General features: G+C 42.2%; 1 protein-coding gene across 1 annotated transcript in view; it reads left to right on the top strand.

The window, feature by feature from the left end:
• The first annotated feature begins 5223 nt into the window (after positions 1–5223).
• The window catches only part of LOC129824111 (apoptosis regulator Bcl-2-like), a 59968-nt gene continuing 44256 nt past the window's right edge, over positions 5224–20935 (top strand). Inside the window, exon 1 of the mRNA XM_055883459.1 lies at positions 5224–6375. Within this exon, the coding sequence (XP_055739434.1) occupies positions 5830–6375 (546 nt within the window). The 5' untranslated portion in view covers positions 5224–5829. The remainder of the gene's footprint in view (positions 6376–20935) is intronic.

The raw sequence follows: 20935 nt of genomic DNA, 5'->3' as shown, positions 1-20935 counted from the left end.
CTTTTCACTCAGGCCCCCCCTCCAGCATTGGGGAACATTCCACACCACCCCTGGACGTGCACGTGCACACGCCATGTCTATTTCTATGGGCACAAGCACTGCTCATGACACCAACTGTTCACACCTCTCTTGTTGGTGGAGATCCTTTTTGTTTTAGGTTTAAAGCATATTTCCTGCAATTCTACACATTTTGTCATGGGGTACAGAGAATTTTTGTAATTTTAAAACTAACTTTGCAATTCTTGACATTTTGCCATATCTAATGTGAATTCATGTGATATTTGAGTTGACTCAAACCACAAAATCTATGAGCTAAAAAACATTAGCTGACATGGGCTTGTTGGGCCCCCCCCCCCCCCCCCCTCCCTGCCAACCCCAGGGGCACGCCCCACAGTTTGAGAACCACTGTGCTAAATTACCAAAATGTAAGAAATGTATTTGTGTATCTATGTTTGCTTTGTTTGGATTATGAGCTTACATTATTCAGTTGCTTAGGGTTGCACAGCCTAGATACATACACAACCTATGGTTACAGTCGATTAATCCTGGCTCCTGTGTTTACAGAAGTTGAGTGGAGTGGATGTTTTGTACCATTACAGAGTGTTTCAGTTTTGATGTACAGTGGGTGTGTGCAGCCGGGTGGTTATTGGGGGGCTACTGTGTGTACTGTGGTGGATGTGAGGTTTTACATATTCTGTTTGAGTAGTGGACTTTCATCTTCATGAGGGGAACAGAACAGCCTGGGCAGCCTGGTAGCTATAGTATACACAACCGGTCAAAAGTTTTAGAACACCTACTCATTCAAGAGTTTTTCTTTATTTTTACTATTTTCTACATTGTAGAATAATAGTGAAGACATTAAAACAATGAAATAACACATGGAATCATGTAGTAACCAAAAAAGTGTTAAACAAATCTAAATATATTTTATACTTGAGATTCTTCAAATAGCTACCTTTTGCCTTGATGACAGCTTGGCACAATCTTGGCATTCTCTCAACCAGCTTCACCTGGAATGCTTTTCCAACAGTCTTGAAGGAGTTCCCACGTATGCTGAGCACTTGTTGGCTGCTTTTCCTTTACTCTGCGGTCCGACTCATCCCAAACCATATCAATTTGGTTGAGGTTGGGGGATTGTGGAGGCCAGGTCATCTGATGCAGCACTCCATCACACTTCTTCTTGGTAAAATAGCCCTTACACAGCATGGAGGTGTGTTGGGTCATTGTCATGTTGAAAAACAAATGATAATCCCCCTAAATCCAAACCAGATTGGATGGTGTATAGCTGCAGAATGCTGTGGCAGCCATGCTGGAAAGCACCCCCACACCATAACACCGCCATGCTTTACTGTGGGAACTACACATGTGGAGATCATCCGTTAACCCGCACCGCGTCTTACAAAGACACAACGGTTGCAACCAAAAATCAACATTTTGGACTCCAGACCAAAGGACATGTTTCCACCGGTCTAATGTCCATTGCTCGTGTTCCTTGGCCCATGCAAGTCTCTTCTTATTATTGGTGTCCTTCAGTCGTGGTTTCGTTGCAGCAATGCGACAATGAAGGCCTGATTCACGTAGTCTCCTCTGAACAGTTGATGTTGAGATGTGTCTGTTACTTGAACTCTGTGAAGCATTTATTTGGGCTGCAATTTCTGTGGCTGGTAACTCTAATGAACTTACCCTCTGCAGCAGAGGTAACTCTGGGTCTTCCATTCCTGTGGCGGTCCTCATGAGAGCCAGTTATATCATAGCGCTTGATGGTTTTTGCGACTGCACTTGAAGAAACGTTCAACGTTTTTGACATTTTCGTTATTGACTGACCTTCATGTCTATAAGTAATGATGGACTGGCATTTCTCTTTGCTTATTTGAGCTGTTCTTGCCATAATATGGAATTGGTCTTTTACCAAATAGGGCTATCTTCTGTATACTCCCTCACAACACAACTGATTGGCTCAAATGTGTGTTGCCCTGTCAGAGAATGTATAGATAGACATAGACAGAGAGCTTGAGCGAGAGATACACAGACACACTGGTAGAAAGAGCAAAACACAGATCATCCAAATACACGTCCACCAGTGAGATGGGGGCTAGATTAAAACAGTCCCTTTATGAGGAATCAGAATGGTGTAGTCCTGTCTAGTAAGGGTTCGGGAATTATTCATCGGGCAGGGTTTCGGAGAGTAAGATTGTAAGCTTCTAATTCTTCAAATAAGCAAAGTTCACTGACTTCATACTACTGTCCATAATAGTTTAAATGGCTTTTCACCATGATATTTTGAGCCATGAAATCTTGGGGAAAGGTTAGGGTTATGCCAGCCTTTTATGCATTAGATAAGAATTCAAGGTCAAAATCCTACCATGCCTATCATGGCACCAATTTCTCAATTGTATTCCAGATGAAACTTAAGTAACCAAATGAGAAGGACATGTAGGCCTACTCCAAACAAACCCACAAGGGATAACTTTGGATGGGTGACGAACAGTGGCGTCGTTAGGCCTGGGCTTCAGCCCCGGATGTTTTTGGTCCAGCCCCGAACCTTTTGATTGTCTTTTGTTGTGTGTGGTGGGTGTGGGGGTTCCGTTTCAGTCTGATATGAGTGTCCATAACCACACATCACTAGAGCTATGAAGTAACGTTTTACAGATAATTTTTTATGCCAGAAATACAGTGTACAACATGTTAGAATCACATTTGGCAGCGATTACAGCTTCTATTTCTGGGTAAGTCTCTAAGAGCTTTGCACACCTGGATTATACAATATTTGCACATTATTCTTTAAAAAATTATCCAAGCTATGTCAAATTGGTTGTTGATTACTAGACAACCATTTTCAAGCAGATTTAAGTGAAAATTGTAACTTAGCCACTCAGGAACATTGACTGTCTTCTTGGTAACCAACTCCAGTGTAGATTTGGCCTTGTGTTTTAGGTTATTTTCCTGCTGAAAGGTGAATTCATCTCTCAGTGTCTGGTGGAGAGTAGACTGAACCATGCTTTCCTCTAGGATTTTGCCTGTGCTTAGCTCTATTCCATTTTATCATTTAAAAAACTCCTTAATCCTTGCTGATGACAAGCATACCCATAGCAGGATTCAGCCACCACCATGCTTGAAAATATGAAGAGTGGTTGGATTTGCCCCAAAGTTAAGGCTTTGTATTCAGAATTTCTTTGCCACCTCTGGTGGCATATCTTGTGGAGTATGTATGGGTGTCTGAGCTGTGTGCTAGACAGACAGCTCGGTGCTTTCAACATGTCCACTTTGAGCCAGGAGAGATTAACATGCATATTATTAATGTTTGCTCTTTGTGTACATCGAAGGGCCAGCCGTGCTGCAGTGTTCTGAGCCAATTGCAATTTTCCAAAGTCCCTCTTTGTGGCACCTGACCACATGAATGAACAGTAGTCCAGGTGTGACAAAACTAGAGCCTGTAGGACATGCCTTGTTGATAGTGCTGTTAAGAAGGTAGAGCAGCATTTTATTATGGACCATCTTGGCTACTGTTGTATCAATACGTTTTGACCATAATCCAGGGTTACTCCAAGCAGTTTAGTCACCTCAATTTGGTCAATTTACACATTATTTATTACATGATTTAGTTGAGGTTTAGGGTTTAGTGAATGATTTGTCCCAAATACAATGCTTTTAGTTTTTGAAATATTTAGGACTAACTTATTCCTTGCCACCCATTCTGAAACTAACTGCACATCTTTGTTAAGTGTTGCAGTCATTTCAGTCGCTGTAGTAGCTGACGTGTATAGTGTTGAGTCATCCGCATACATAGACACACTGGCTTTACTCAAAGCCAGTGGCATTTTGTTAGTAAAGATTGAAAAAAGTAATGGGCCAAGACAGCTGCCCTGGGTAATTCCTGATTGTACCTGGATTATGTTGGAGAGGCTTTCAATAAAGAACTCCCTCTGTGTTCTGATAGACAGGTAACTCTTTATCCACAATATAGCAGGGGGTGTAAAGCTATAACACAAAAGTTTTTCCAGCAGCAGACTATGATCGATAATGTCAAAAGCTGAAGTGTAACAAAACAGCCCCCACAATCATTTTATCATCAATTTCTCTCAGCCAATCATCAGTCATTTGTGTAAGTGCTGTGCTTGTTGAATGTCCTTCCCTATAAGTGTGTTGAAAGTCTGTTGTCAATTTGTTTACTATAAAATAGCATTCTATCTGGTCAAACACAGTTTAAAAAAAATTATTATATGGGTTGGTAACAGGCTGATTGGTCGGTTATTTGAGCCAGTGAAGGGGGCTTTACGGACCAACAAATATTCTTTACATCAACAACTAGGGATCACTACAAAACCTCTTGTATGTCCTCTTATACACTATATAAGCCTTTGGTTTTACATTTACATTTGACATTTTAGTCATTTAGCAGACGCTCTTATCCAGAGCGACTTACAGTAGAGTGCATACATTTTATTACATTTTTACATACTGAGACAAGGATATCCCTACCGGCCAAACCCTCCCTAACCCGGACGACGCTATGCCAATTGTGCGTCGCCCCACGGACCTCCCGGTTGCGGCCGGCTGCGACAGAGCCTGGGCGCGAACCCAGCCCAGCCTGGGCGTGAACCCAGAGACTCTGGTGGCGCAGCTAGCACTGCGATGCAGTGCCCTAGACCACTGCGCCACCCGGGAGGTTTTACTCGATATGGCTACTATATTGTGGTCACTACATCCAATGGATCTGGATACTGTTGATGATTTCATTCAATACTTATTGACTCAAGATATTTCAGCTTTTCATTTTTAATTAATTTGTAAAAATGTCTAAAAACATAATTCCACATTGACATTATGGGGTATTGTGTGTAGGCCAGTGACACTAAATCTAAATTTAATCAGGCTTTTAAACTTCAATTTTAAACTTCAAAATTTGGAAAAAGTCAGGGGGTGTGAATACTTTCTGAAGGCACTGTATGTGTTCCAGAGTAAAGAGTAGAGAGTGTTCCAGTAGAGAGACCCACATTGTTTCTGTAATTAAGTACTGGCAGTGTCTGCTGTGGGAGGTGGGAAAGTGCAAGTTACCTGAAAAATATCTAATCTCTCAATGTTCTAATGTCTCAATGTTTATCTCAAAGTGCACCAAATGTATGCATTTAGCTCTTGAAATTCCATATTTTTTACCAGGGTAGGATGCCCCCGGACCCCCCTACTGGCTTTGGGCTAAGCCCCTAATGTCTTCAAATCCTAGAAACGCCCCTGACACAAGAAATACCTCACCAGCAAAGAGTGTACAACAGGCAGCAATTGTGGGATACATTCCTCACTCAAAACCTCTCTCTGTATGCGTAAAACGCCGCTGGAATAGTTTTCGGTATCATATTCTGGATGCATGCGACGTTGACCTTCATATGTAGATTTTCGGTCATGTATTTGTAGTGTACATTATGTGCATATGGAGAATATTTTTTTATCTCTTCCGTATTTCTGGCTGTCTAGATTTGGAGTCTACAGAGAAGGGAACTGTCGCCACTTTTTGACCAACGCTTTGAATATTTTATTTTGAGAGCACAATTGGGAGCATTTGGAATTTCTGACGTGGTTTATATTTGACTTTTCACGGTTTCAGCCTAGTTGGGTGAAGGGGCCGTTTTTCATTCCACACACATCGCTGCCTTTCCAGTGTTTCGTTTTGCACCGTTCAATTGTAGGCGGCTATCCTAAAAACTTGACCAGAACATTTTATCAGAAATACACGTTTCGTTTGATCTGATGTATTGTGCGATGCAGTGCATATCTACAATTATGATGTATTATTCTTAAAAACGAGGATTTTGGAGGTCATCAGTGGCAATCATAATGGCAAACGACGACAACCGCTTTATAGTGGAAAAGTACATTTGTCACAAACTCTTGAAACGAGGATATGCGTGGGATTTCGAGGATGCCGAGGAGGAGGAAGGTGCTGCTAATAATGGGTCGATGATTTCTCCTCAGCCGGGTTTGGCACGGCGGTGCCACGGGGCCAGTAACGCCGGACAGGGCAGCGTCCCTCGTCTTTCCAAATGGCTCTCCCAACCGGACCCGCATGCAGCTATTCACAGAGTTTTGCGTGAGGCCGGGGACGAACTCGAAAGACTGTACCAGCCCGACTTCGCAGAAATGTCACACCAGCTGTATCTCACATCCTCCACGGCTGAGAGGAGATTTAGAGAGGTGATAGACGAGCTGTTCAGGGATGGGGTTAACTGGGGACGGATTATCGCCTTCTTCGAGTTCGGGGGCACAATATGCGTGGAATGCGTGAACAAGGAGATGACGTCGCAGGTGGATCACATCGCGGTGTGGATGACAGAGTATCTAAATGGACCACTGCTCAGCTGGATTCAGGAGAACGGGGGATGGGTATGTGTAATCTACTGCTTTAGTTTACATTAGCCTACGCATGATGCGGAGGGAACGTCTGGATATGAACGACATAATTTACTAGTCTTCCTGATTTGATGTTCTGGCTGTTTGTCTAGCATGTCTGGCCAATGAAATATTACCGTTGCTGTCACACCTCCCTACGCTCAAACCCGCCTCCTTCGACTGTAGCCATCAGTGGCAGATGCCTTGTAGTTCCAGGGTGGGGGATAAATTCCAGGGTGGGGGGTAAAACCAAACGTTTCACTGCACGTAACCGGTGTATGTGACAATAAAACATATTACATGTTATTTTGTTTATATTGTCCTATAGCCTAGGTTATGCCTGTTATACTGCTGTTATTCACTATACTATTCACATAGATGTCTGTGACACATTATCAGCATAGAACAGTCTGTACTGCACACAGAGCGGCTGAAGCACTAGTAGGATAGGATCATTATATCTGTGTAGTTCCACTCCCATGGCAGGGCAGAGCAGAACAGACACACGTCAGAGGAAAGGGTAACATCAAGTTAATAGTGTCGGCTACCAGCCCCGTGCGAGACAGGACAAGAGATGAGGACCACTTGTCAGAGATCTACATGACCAAAAAACTGAGATCCCCATACTAAATCTATACTGTACATACGCACTCACACATTTTGGATACTTGATTTGGATCCACAGTAACACACACACACACACACACACACACACACACACACACACACACACACACACACACACACACACACACACACACACACACACACACACACACACACACACACACACACACACACAATGCATTTATCACCAAATATCTGAGTATGCACATCCACCACTACCAGTCACACAACATCCTCTGTTCTGTCTTTCTTTTGTTACTACTATTTCCCCTTTGAAGATGAACAATGTGGCCACCCCTTTACGACTGCTGTCCTCTACAGCTATACATCTATAAGGCCAAACCGCCAAAAATGTGTCCCTAATTGGCAGAAGTGCTATTAATGATAAAATAACATGCGTTTGCACCGTTTCAGCTATCTAGCCGGAAGCAAGGTGGTAGATGGGGGTGGGTAAGGGAGGGGTGAAGGCTAATCAATGATTTATGTGGAGCATTTCATCTCTAAAGGATGGAGCGTTTAACATTCCCCTTGAGTCTCCTCTGCCCCTGAAGGTGTCAGGTTGTGCCACATATCAAAGGGAAGCACAGAGAGGAGAGAGGGGCCCCCAGGAGTACAGAGCCACAGACTAGAGCCAGGTTGTATGTTTAACATGTAACGTGCACCCTCAGTGCATTTCGGTTCAGTTGGAGCCCTTTGGTCTCTTGAAATTTGTGCATGGGATGGTGGATCGGGCTGTGGCTGCCATGTCTGTCTGTATGTGAGAGGTCTCTGGAGCCTGATACCCGACATCCCAGTCTAACTATGTACTTTTGTATGTAGGTCAGCATAAACAGTAATGTTTCAAGACTGAGGTTGAGACGACGGGGTTTCATGTGCCATATCCATGGGAACTGAAGGGAATCTTTTAATCCAATGGATAATTCAGGATTATGGGAAAGTATATGTAAACAATTTTCTGGGTCATTTTGCCAGGGCCTTGTGATCAGTGGTGAAAATTGCACATCCAAAATATGTGTTCTCTGATGTGACGTCAGAGGCTATAGAGAAGTGAGGGAGCTTCACGTCATGCCAGAAATATGTCACATAAATTCTGTAAATGTAATGTAAATACAAATACTGTTCATGCTAAATTAAGAATGTTGCAGAGATCCAACTGACACACTTGAACAATGCAAACAGACACTATCATAATAGTTTTACTTTTCAGGGGGCGAAATTCCCTGATGTTTATAATTCAGCTCATATTATGTGGTGTTCTCAGACGTCTTAGGTACAGTGCGTTCGGAAAGTATTCAGACCCCTTGACTTTTTCAACATTGTGTTACGATAAAGCCTTATTCTAAAATGGATTAAATTAACATTTTCCTCATCAATCTACACACAATACCCCATAATAGCAAAGTGAAAACAGATTTTTAGAAATGTTTGCAAATGTAAAAAAAAAAAAAAACAGAAATACCTTATTTACATCAGTATTCAAACCCTTTGCTATGAGACTCGAAATTGAGCTCAGGTGCATCCTGTTTCTATTGATCATCCTTAAGATGTTTCTATAACTTGATTGGAGTCCACCTGTTGTAAATTCAATTGAATGGAGATGAAATGGAAAGGCACACACCTGTCTATATAAGGTCCCACAGTTGACAGTGCATGTCAGAGCAAAAACCAAGCCACGTGGTCAAAGGAATTGTTCTTAGAGCTCCGAGACAGGATTGTGTAAAGGCACAGATCTGGGGAAGGGTACCAAAAAATGTCTGCAGCATTGAAGGTCACCAAGAACATAGTGGCCTCCATCATTCTTAAATAGAAGAATTTTGGAACCACCAAGACTCTTCCTAGAGCTGGATAGCCCGGCCAAATTGAGCAATCGGGGGAGAAGGGCCTTGGTCAGGGAGGTGACCAAGAACCCATTGGTCACTCTGACAGGGCTTCCAGAAGGACAACCATCTCTGCAGCACTCCACCAATCAGGCCTTTATGGTAGATTGGCCAGACGGAACCAGACCTCAGTAAAAGGCACATGACAGCCCGCTTGGAGTTTTCCAAAGGGCAACTAAAGGACTCTCAGGTCTGATGAATCCAAGATTGAACTCTTTAGCCTGAATGCCAAGCATCATGTCTGGAGGAAACCTGGCACCATCCCTACGGTGATGTATGGTGGTGACAGCATCATGCTGTGGAGATGTTTTTCATTGGCAGGAACTGGGACGCTAATCAGGATCTAGAGAAAGATGAACGGAGCAAAGTACAGATCCTTAATGAAAACCTGCTCTAGAGTTGTCACGTTCTGACCTTAGTTTCTTTTTATGTCTTTGTGTTAGGTTGGTCAGGGCGTGAGTTGGGGTGGGTAGTCTATGTTGTTTTTTCTATGTTGTTATATTTCTATGTGTTTGGCCTAGTATGGTTCTCAATCAGAGGCAGGTGTCGTTCGTTGTCTCTGATTGAGAATCATACTTAGGTAGCCTGTTTTCCCCATTTTGGTTGTGGGTGTTTATTTTCTGTTTAGTGTCTGTTCACCTGGCAGAACTGTTCCGTTTTCTCTCCGTTATTATTTTGTGTAGTGTTCAGTTTTTTCATTAAAATATGACGAACACTTACCACGCTGCATTTTGGTCCTTCTCTCCTTCCACCAACGAGAATCGTTACAGAAACACCCACCAACACCGGACCAAGCAGCGTGGTAAACGGAAGTAGTGCAATCTGGACTCATGGACATGGGAGGAGATACTAGACGGCAAGGGACCCTGGGCACAGGCTGGGGAATATCGCCGCCCCAAGGAAGAACTGGAGGCAGCGAAAGCTGAGCGGCGGCGATATGAGGAGGTAGCACGGCAGCGCGACAGGCACGAGAGGCAGCTCCCAAATTTTTTGGGGGGAGGCACACGGGGAGTGTGGCAGAGTCAGGTTGGAGACCTGAGCCCACTCCTTGTGCTTATCGTAAGCAGCCCGTTAGTGGTCAGGCACCGTGTTATGCGGTCACGCGCACGGTGTCGCCAGTACGCGTCCATAGCCCAGAGCGCTATAGGCCAGCCCCCCGCAAGTGCCATGCGAGAGTGGGCATCCAGCCAGGGCGTATTGTGCCGGCTCAGCGTGTCTGGTCTCCGGTACGCTGTTTCGGCCCAGGGTATCCTGCGCCGGCTCTGCGTGCTCTGTCTCCGGGGCGCTGGGAGGGTGCAGTGCGTCCTATGCCTGCGCTCCGCCTGTGCCGGGCGAATGTGGGCATTGAGCCTAAGGGAGAGGTGCGAGTAGTATGCACCAGAGCTCCAGTGCTCCCCCACAGCCCGTTTCAACCTGTGCCTGCTCCACGCACCAGGCCTCCTGTAGGTCTCCCCAGCCTGGTGGGTCCTGTGGCAGCGCCACGCACCAGGCTGTCTCTTCGTCTTCTCCCTCCAGGTTCTCTCTCCAGGCCAGAGCCGCCCGTCTGTCCTGAGCTGCCAGAGCCGCCCGTCTGTCCTGAGCTGCCGGAGCCGCCCGTCAGTCTGGAGCTGCCAGAGCCGCCCGTCAGTCAGGAGCTGCCGGAGCCGTCCTTCACTCCGGCGCTGCCAGAGTCGCCTTTCACTACGGCGCTGCCGGAGTCGCCCTTCACTACGGCGCTACCGGAGTTTCCCGCCTGTCCGGCGCTGCCGGACTCTCCCATCTATTCAGGCCCGTTGCAAGGGTTCCCAGTCCAAGGTCGGCGGCGAGGATCGCCGCTCCAAAGGCGCCACTTAAGCGGGCAAAGACTATGGTGGAGTGGGGTCCACGTCCCGCGCCAGAGCGGCCACCGCGGACAGACGCCCACCCATGTCTTATAGATATAGATAATTTTGTACCGGTTTCCTCCAGCATCTTCACAAGGTCCTTTGCTGTTGTTCTGGGATTTATTTTCCCTTTTCCCACCAAATTACATTAATCTCTTGGAGACAGAACGCGTCTCCTTCCTGAGCGGTATGACGGCTGCGTGGTCCCATGGTGTTTATACTTGCGTGCTATTGTTTGTACAGATGAACGTGGTACCTTCAGGCGTTTGGAAATTGCTCCTAAGGATGAACCAGACTTGTGGAGGTCTCCAATTTTCTTCTGAGGTCTTGGCTGAATTCTTTTGATTTTCCCATGATGTCAAGCAAAGAGGCACCGAGTTTGAAGGTAGGCCTTGAAATACATCCACAGGTACACCTCCAATTGACTCAATTTATATCAATTAGCCTAATAGAAGGTTCTAAAGCCATTACATCATTTTCTGGAATTTTCCAAGATGTTTAAAGGCACAGTCAACTTAGTGTATGTAAACTTCTGACCCACTGGAGTTGTGATACAGTGAATTATAAGTGAAATAATCTGCCTGTAAACAATTGTTGGCAATATTACTTGTGTCATGCACATAGTAGATGTCCTAACCGACTTGCCAAAACTATAGTTTGTTAACAAGAAATGTATGGAGTGGTTGAAAAACGAGTTTTAATGACTCCAACCTAAGTGTATGTAAACGTCCGATTTCAACTGTATATTTAAAACCAAATACTTTTAGACATTTACTCAAGTAGTATTTTACTGGCTGACTTTCACTTTTACTTGAGTCATTTTCTATTATGGTATCTTTACTTTTACTCAAGTATGACAATTGGGTACTTTTTCCACCACTGGAAGCACTTCTCTAAGTAAAAGGTATATTATATATTTCTATATATATACTATTTACGCTACCTTTTATATTCTTGATCCTAATGATTTTGGCCTAGCTGTAAAAAACAGCAGAGCAGCGACCCTGGAATAAAAACAAAATGTGTATCGGTGGAGAGAGGGTTGGTTTTACAGGTTTACTTGCTCTGGATTGTCAGTGCTGCATGTATTCTTGGCTATCGTGCCATGCCTGTGTCAGAGTCAATTGTAAGTTAAACTTGGTTATTCCTTTATGGGTAGTGTGATGCCTAAGACAAATTTTTACTTGCAGCCATTAGCGGCCGTTAGAATCAATGTTCCTTTTTCCTTTTGTAAGAATGAAACAGGATATAACGAGGACTACATGAAATATGTCTTGCATGTGATGGACATTAAGAACTGGTCTTGCGATGTATATAGGTAGTTTTCTCTTCATTTTTTCAAAACATTTAGAACAATTGAATCCAATGAACTGAGCAGGCTGGGCTGACATGCTTATAGCCTTGCTAGGACTCTCTAAATATGAGTATGCATTTATAAGATTGTGCTGTTGTTATTTTTATTAATATGATCTATTATTGTTGCTATTAATTGTTTTCTGACTGTTATCCATGTTATTTGGTTAGTTCTCTTAAAAAGCACCCTCGTAGATATTTATGATATTATGTTATTTCCCTCTGGCCTACACCAATTGCCAGCCAAGGGTTTACCTTAGGATGCAAATGTGCGTCATGAGTCAGGGAGATGGTCTTAGTGACAACAGACCCAGATATGGGGGGAGGTTTTAGTGACAACAGACCCAGATATGGGGGGAGGTTTTAGTGACAACAGACCCAGATATGGGGGGAGGTTTTAGTGACAACAGACCCAGATATGGGAGGAGGTTTTAGTGACAACAGACCCAGATATGGGGGGAGGTTTTAGTGACAACAGACCCAGATATGGGGGGAGGTTTTAGTGACAACAGACCCAGATATGGGGGGAGGTTTTAGTGACAACAGACCCAGATATGGGGGGAGGTTTTAGTGACAACAGACCCAGATATGGGGGGAGGTTTTAGTGACAACAGACCCAGATATGGGGGGAGGTTTTAGTGACAACAGACCCAGATATGGGGGGAGGTTTTAGTGACAACAGACCCAGATATGGGGGGAGGTTTTAGTGACAACAGACCCAGATATGGGGGGAGGTTTTAGTGACAACAGACCCAGATATGGGGGGAGGTTTTAGTGACAACAGACCCAGATATGGGGGGAGGTTTTAGTGACAACAGACCCAGATATGGGGGGTGGTTTTAGTGACAACAGACCCAGATATGGGGGGAGGTTTTAGTGACAACAGACCCAGATATGGGGGGAGGTCTTAGTGACAACAGACCCAGATATGGGGGGAGGTTTTAGTGACAACAGACCCAGATATGGGGGGAGGTCTTAGTGACCTCCCCCCATATCTTATATGCTGACACATGCACATTTGTGGCCTGCTGGAGGTCATTTTGCAGGGCGCTGGCAGTGCACCTCCTTGCACAAAGGCGGAGGTACCGGTCCTGCTGCTGGGTTGTTGCCCTCCTACGGCCTCCTCCACGTCTCCTGATGTACTGGCCTGTCTCCTGGTAGCGCCTGCATGCTCTGAACACTACGCTGACAGACACAGCAAACCTTTTTGCCACAGTTCGCATTGATGTGCCATACTGGATGAACTGCACTACCTGAGCCACTTGTGTGGGTTGTAGACTCCGTCTCATGCTACCACTAGAGTGAGAGCACCGCCAGCATTCAAAAGTGACCAAAACATCAGCCAGGAAGCATAGGAACTGAGAAGTGGTCTGTGGTCACCACCTGCAGAATCACTCCTGTTTTGGGGGGTGTCTTGCTAATTGCCTATAGTTTCCACCTTTTGTCTATTCCATTTGCACAACAGCATGTGAAATGTATTGTCAATCAGTGTTGCTTCCTAAGTGGACAGTTTGATTTCACAGAAGTGTGATTGACTTGGAGTTACATTGTGTTGTTTAAGTGTTCCCTTTATTTTTTTGAGCAGTGTATATATAATAATCTATTGAGCTCACAAGCAACAAATTAATCTATTATTATGGTAGGAGATTATAATACGGTTTTAAGTAGCTCAATTGATCGTAAAGAAAATCACACCACAAACTATCACCCTCAAGCACTTAAGGAGATCACGAAGATCATGGATACATTAGAACTAGTGGATATATGGAGGCTGAAAAACCCTGACCTAGTGAGATAAATGTGAAGGAGACTTAATCAAGCTGGCCGTCTTGACTACTTCCTAGTCTCATTCTTGCTGGCATCAAAAGTTTAAAAAAGTATTAATAGGAGACCGAATACCATTGGACCACCATCTAATTGGCCTCCATATATATATAGCTCTTACAGAATGTCCACGTGGACGGGGATATTGAAAATTTAATCGAAGCCTATTGATTAAATAATTGACTTTTTTTGCACAACATAGGTACAGCAGATCCCCTTACTTTTAAATGTACTTTTAGAGGCCATTCAATGCAATACTCATCATTAAAACAAAAGGATTTTAGGTCAAAGAGATTAGACTAATAAAGGAAATAGAGGAAGTAACAGCGCAGGTAATGGTAATGGAAAACTACTATAGAGGCACAAAATAAATTAGAGGAAAAAAAAAGAAATGGAGGTACTTATTCAAGAATGATCAAGTGTAATCTATTACAAAAATAAAACAAATTGGATGGAAATTGTGAAAAATGTAAAAAATTAATTATTGAATCTTCAACATAGAATTGCTATCAAAAGGAATTTACAGAAACTCGTTACAAATGATGGAGTCATCCATGATTCACCAGATTACATTTTGAAAGAGGAAGCAAAATAGTTTAAGCATGTTTTATTTTCATTCTCCTCCATTTCCACTGAATGATGTTAACTGTAAGGATTTATTTCCTAATAATAATAATAATAATAATGTAAAATTTATTTTTGAAGCAATAACATTTTTTCAGTCTGGAAAAACACCAGGGCTTGATGGTATACCAGTAGAGGTATAATCAGACCTTTATGATATACTCAAATATCTATTATTAGCATGTTTTATTTACTCCTATAAAAATGGTAGACCTTTCAAGTACTCAAGAAGAAATTCTGATTTCATTACTACTGAAACAGGACCCAGGTGGTAAGTATAAAGATCCAGTCCATTTAAAAAACTGGAGGCCTCTTACATTTCAATGTTGTGATGCGAAAATCCTGGTAAAATGCATAGCACATAGAATAAAACAGGTTTTTCCAGAAATTGTTCATCCAGATCAGACATGTTTTTTACGTGGATGATATATTGGAGATAATATACGACAATTACTTGAAACAATTGAACATTATGAAACATCAAAGATACCACCCCTGGTCTTCATAGCAGATTTTGAAAATGCATTTGATAAAGTACGACAACAATTTATATATAAATGCCTGGTTTACTTTAACTTTGGTGAATCTCTTATACAATAGGTTAAAGTTATGTACAGAAACCCCAGATGTAAAATAGTAAATGATGGTTACTTCTCAGAAAGTATTGAGCGTTTAAGAGGAGTAAAACAAGACTGTCCGTTGTCTACATATTTATTTATTATGGCCATTGAAATGCTAGCTATTAAAATTAGATCGAAGAAGAACATCAAGGGGTTAGTAATCCAGGGGATAAAAACAAAAGTTTCAATGTACGCTGATGACTCTAGTTTTTTTCTTAAGTATGCAATCTGGATCCCTGTACAGTCTCATTGAAGATCTTGATCACTTTTCTAGCCTCTCTGGACTTAAACCTAATTATGACAAGTGTACCATATTACGTATTGGATCGTTAAAAAATACAGTGTTTACACTACCTTGTAGTTTACCAATAAAATGGGCGGATGGTGAAGTAGACATACTTGGTATTCACATCTAAAAAAATATAAACAAACTTATAAAAATAGATAAGATTCTGCAACCATGAAGAGGTAAAAAAAATTATATTTATGGAAAAATCTGATTGATAAACTCTTTGCTCCTATCACAGTTTACTTACTTACTAATGGCACTACCTACTCCAGACGACTCGTTTTTTAAATCATATGAGCATAAATATTTCATTTTATTTGGAATGTTAAGCCAGACAAAATTAAACGTGCCTATTTATATAATGAATATGAGTTTGGGGGGCTAAAATTATGAAATATTAAAGCTTTAAACCTCTCACTAAAAGCTTCACTCATACATAAATTATACTTAATCCCAAAATGGTTCTCCAGTAGTTTATTAAGGCTCATCCTTTGTTCAATAATGGCTTTTTTGCCTTCATACAGATTACAGTTTCTCATTTCCGACAAAATTATTTTTTAAATGTATTTTTAAGAATCAAGCCATACAAAGCTGGTTTCTCCTGCAGAAAAGATGGAACAAATATTACAACAAATGTTATGGTTAAACTTAAATATACTGATTAATAAAAATGTTTAAAAATTGTATTATATTTATGAATGATATATTCGATGAAAATAAACGGAGCAGTTATGTCACATATGCAGCTATCGAAAATATATGGGAATATCTGCTCAATCCAAATTTACAACCAACTGATTACAGCACTAGCACAAAAATGGAGGAGGCAAGTGGAAAAGGGAGTAGGTATGTTGACAGCTACGCCAGACATGTTGCAAAAGAAATGGGAAGAGATTTGATGTACAGATTCCATGGTACATTGTTTATGAACTGGCACAAAAAACACTTGATTCAACACTGAGTTTTTCAATTTAAATTATTATATAAAATTCTTGCCACCAACAGAATACTATATACACCACCGTTCAAAAGTTTGGGGTCACTTTGAAATGTCCTTGTTTTTTTAAAGAAAAGCTCCTTTTTTTGTCCATTAAAATAACATCAAATTGATCAGAAATACAGTGTGGACATTCTTAATATTATAAATGACTATTGTAGCTGGAAATTGCAGATTTTTTATGGAATATCTACATAGGTGTACAGAGGCCCATTATCAGCAACCATCACTCCTGTATTCCAAAGGGACGTTGTGTTAGCTAATCCAAGTTTATCATTTTTAAAGGCTTATTGATCATTAGAAAACCCTTTTACAATTATGTTAACACAGCTGAAAACTGTTGTTCTGATTAAAGAAGCAATTAAACTGTCCTTCTTTAGACTAGAGTATCTGGAGCTTCAGCATTTGTGGGTTCGATTACATGCTCAAAATGGCAAGAAACAGAGACATTTCTTCTGAAACTCGTCAGTCTATTCTTGTTCTGAGAAATGAAGGCTATTCCATGCGAGAAATTGTCAAGAAATTGAGGATCTCATAAAACGCTGTGTACTACTCCCTTTACAGAACAACACAAACTGTCTCTAACCAGAATAGAAAGAGGAATGGGAGGCCCTGTGCAAGAAGACTGTGCAAGAGGACAAGTACATTAGAGTGTCTAGTTTGAGAAACAGACGCCTCACAAGTCCTCAACTGGCAGCTTCATTAAATAGTACCTGCAAAACACCAGTCTCAACGTCAACAGTGAAGAGGCGACTCCGGGATGCTGGCCTTGTAGGCAGAGTTCCTCTGTCCAGTGTCTGTGTTCTTTTGCCCTTCTTAATATTTTCTTTTTATTGGCCAGTCTGGGATATGGATTTTTCTTTGCAAATCTTCCTAGAAGGCCAGCGTACCGGAGTCACCTCTTCACTGTTGACGTTGAGACTGGTGTTTGAAGCCTGTAATCGAACCCAAAAATGCTGATGCTCCAGATACTCAACTAGTCTAAAGAAGGCCAGTTTTATTGCTTCTTTTATCAGAACAACAGTTTTCAGCTGTGCAAAAGGGTTTTCTAATGATCAATTAGCCTTTTAAAATTATAAACTTGGATTAGCTAACACAACGTGCCATTGGAACACAGGAGTGATGGTTGTAATCAATGCCAAGGGTGCTTCAACAAAGTACTGAGTAAAGGGTCAAAATACCAGTGTGAATGTAATATTTCAGTTGAAAGATTTTTATACATTTGCAAAATGTCTTATAAACCTGTTTTTGCTTTGTCATTATGAGGTATTGTGTGTAGATTGAAAAGGAATAAAATCTATTTAATACATTTTACAATAAGGCTGTAATGTAACAAAATGTGGAAAAAGTCAAGGGGTCTGAATACTTTACGAATGCACTGTATATACTGAGCAATAAAGGTGTCTATAAAGATCACCATACTGTATATTCCATACCGGGTTAGTGTTCCGCTATAGGTCAAAGGTAGATACTGAATGTTCTAAAAGGTATTGGAATGAATATGGATTATTAACTAGCAGAGGTAGTATAGTGTCACCAGCCATAAGTAGGGAACATTGTACCATTGTGTGTCTTACTCTGAGGTAATTCAATCTGCATGTTGATGTTTTCCTCTCCTCTAAAAACAGAGAGAAGTGGGAAGTTAATTAACCTAGTGACATTTAGACACATGGGAGTGGTGTGGAAAACATGTCCATCAGCCACTTGCATGCTTCCTGTTATTTTGGAGACAGTCTCAAAGCTCTAAATAGGTATGAGTCACTGGCCGTTGTTGAGTCTGAAATCACCGGTGCATGTGCTGAATATATACTTTCCCCAAAACAAAAACTATAACAAGGTCTCAATTGTTTGTAATCCATCTGGGTTGGGATGGCTCACATTCTGTCGTGATCGTTACTCTCCCACATACCCCAACTCCTCCAGATCCACCTGGCCCCTGTATAGTTTGTGTTGTGTTGTCCTGTCCTGTCTTTGCGCCTTTTTTGTCCTCCTTTTTTCACCTGGATAATTTCACTATTTCCTGTCTTTTGCGGCGAGAGTAGTTGCAGCTGGTTAAAAGGGCCTTTATTTTGATTGGATAATAAGGTCTCTGAGCGAGACAGACAGACAGGGCCACATACAGTAGACATAATGTTTGGGCCCTGTGTCCACCCACGTGTGGATGAGGTACACCTGTGTTTATTTGTGGGACTTTCAGTAAATAATGAGCGATTGGATAGTGGCGCCCTGGATGGCAGACGACTGCCAACTTCCTTCTGAATTGACACACTTAACCGCAGGGAGTAGTCTAGCTGAGTGGGTGGAGGGGAGTCTGGCCAAAATGTACTCTGCTAAAATATAACACAGGTCACACCGCTTGTCCAGGCCTACAGCTAACACAGTTGCAACAATAATGTGTTAAGCTTATCATAGGCCTATGTTTTTTTGGTATTTTTTAAAGTCTGGTTCACAAAAGGTTCCGAGTTTATTTAAAGACACTGAACTCCACTCTCACTTCATTTTATTTATTTTTTTATTTCACCTTTATTTAACCAGGTAGGCCAGTTGAGAACAAGTTCTCATTTACAACTGCGACCTGGCCAAGATAAAGCAAAGCAGTGCGACACAAACAACAACACAGAGTTACACATGGAATAAACAAACATACAGTCAATAATACAATAGAGAAAGTCTATATACAGTGTGTGAAAATGAGGTAGGATAAGGGGGGTGAGGCAATAAATAGGCCATGGTGGCAAAATTATTACAGTATGGCAAATTAAACACTGGGGTGATAGATGTGCAGAAGATGATATCACTTCTAATTACTACCTTTGTTTTGGGTTTTACAGTAGGAGGAGAGATAGAGGATGGATGAGAACACCTGGAAGACCCATCATGAGGGAGTTAGAGGCAGGTGATTGGAGGGTGGGAGACAGGAAGAAGTCACCCGGGCGAGTCCAAACACCACGGACGGGTCGTCTAAGGAGTACTGTGAACCAGGTGGTCTTGTCTAAGGGCAGGTGTTTGTTATAATAATGTAGAACAAATTTGACTGGGTCAGTCTTGGAGAGGGTACTACCAAAATGAGGATAAGGGGGTTGAGCGGGGAGGTGTTGCTAGGATACTGTGCTGCTGTGGGCATATGGTCTGTCTGCTCCCCTTCTTCTCTTCCTCTCCCTTTCCGCCTCTGTTCGGGGATGAGGGGAACAGGGACAGTTGGGAAGTCATTAATCTCCATCAGGGTGACATGTCTGCACAGGATGGAAGGGAGAATCTGTTTCTCCTGCGCCGAGCTGACAATGGAGACCTGGGTGCATCCCAAATGGAATACTATTCCATAAATAGTGCACTACTTTTGACCAGGGCTCTCGTCAAAAGTTGTGCACTATATATGGAATAGAGTGTCATTTGGTGCCATCGGCCATTCATCCTGACAGATGGGTTTATAGAGTCCATTCTTGCCCATCCAAGCCCCAGAGGACTGCAGAGGTTGATACGTTTTAGGTTGATGTCATGGCAGAATGGGAACGTACAGCCATTAGCCAGAGATGATCGATGGGGTTTCAGAAGCCTGATACAGCTATCAACAGATCCAGATGCTTTCTAACCATAAATCAACCCCAAAACTATTGTTAAATGTTGGGATGATGTGGACTTGTGGACTATAGGACTGGGGTTGTATAAGGGAGATTTAAAAAGCATGTATGAGCTTTGCCCGGAGCAGCCAAATTTACCCCCTCTGTTGTACCCCTCTGCGGAGTGTAGTGCGGAAAGCAGAGTTTGATTGGACATCAGTCGCTCAACATCTGCCACTCTGTTTACACTCATCAGCAGAGAGAAAGAGAAAGAAAGAGTCAGATGCTGTAATCTCAGAAACATTTCGCACTGATAGAGCAAGGTCTCTCTGACATGAATACACCCTGTAAAAAACTCTAATGCATCAAGCTGCAATAGGATTGTGAGTTTGCTCAACATTTGGGCATATAGTTGAACCAACATAGAATTTTATGTTGAGTGAACATACAGTTCAATTTGAGAATCAACATTTTTGGCCGATTCCGATATCCGATATTTTCCTTGCCAAAACATCCGATACCGATAACCGATATTGAACATTTTAGCAGCCTTTTAAGCATTCTAGTATAGTTAAATAGTTGAAACGCGCACAAACACACACACTGACCAAAAAGTTATTTTGTTGGCATTTACGTATGTCCCCATTACCAGTAAAACATAATCAAAACCTATATTTTTAACTTACTTGCTGTGCTGTTTCGTTGTTCATTTGTTCAGTCGTTTCATTCTCCACCAGGATTTCATCATACATGTCAAGCAGTGAAGTTTCAGCTCTGTCTGTGGCCTCTATTCCACGGTGCGCACCCTCACTGTGTCCATTTCCATCTTGTCCAGCTCAGCTGTGTCTAACATTTCACGTAAACCCTGTTTTCTTGTCTGCATCGAAGTAGCGGTCCTTGTACCTAGAATCGAGCATGGTGGCG

This window comes from Salvelinus fontinalis, chromosome 26 (genome assembly GCF_029448725.1).
Source record: "Salvelinus fontinalis isolate EN_2023a chromosome 26, ASM2944872v1, whole genome shotgun sequence".
NCBI lineage: Eukaryota > Metazoa > Chordata > Actinopteri > Salmoniformes > Salmonidae > Salvelinus > Salvelinus fontinalis.
Note: the sequence above shows the minus strand (reverse complement) of the source record. Positions and strands in the feature narration are given on the sequence as shown.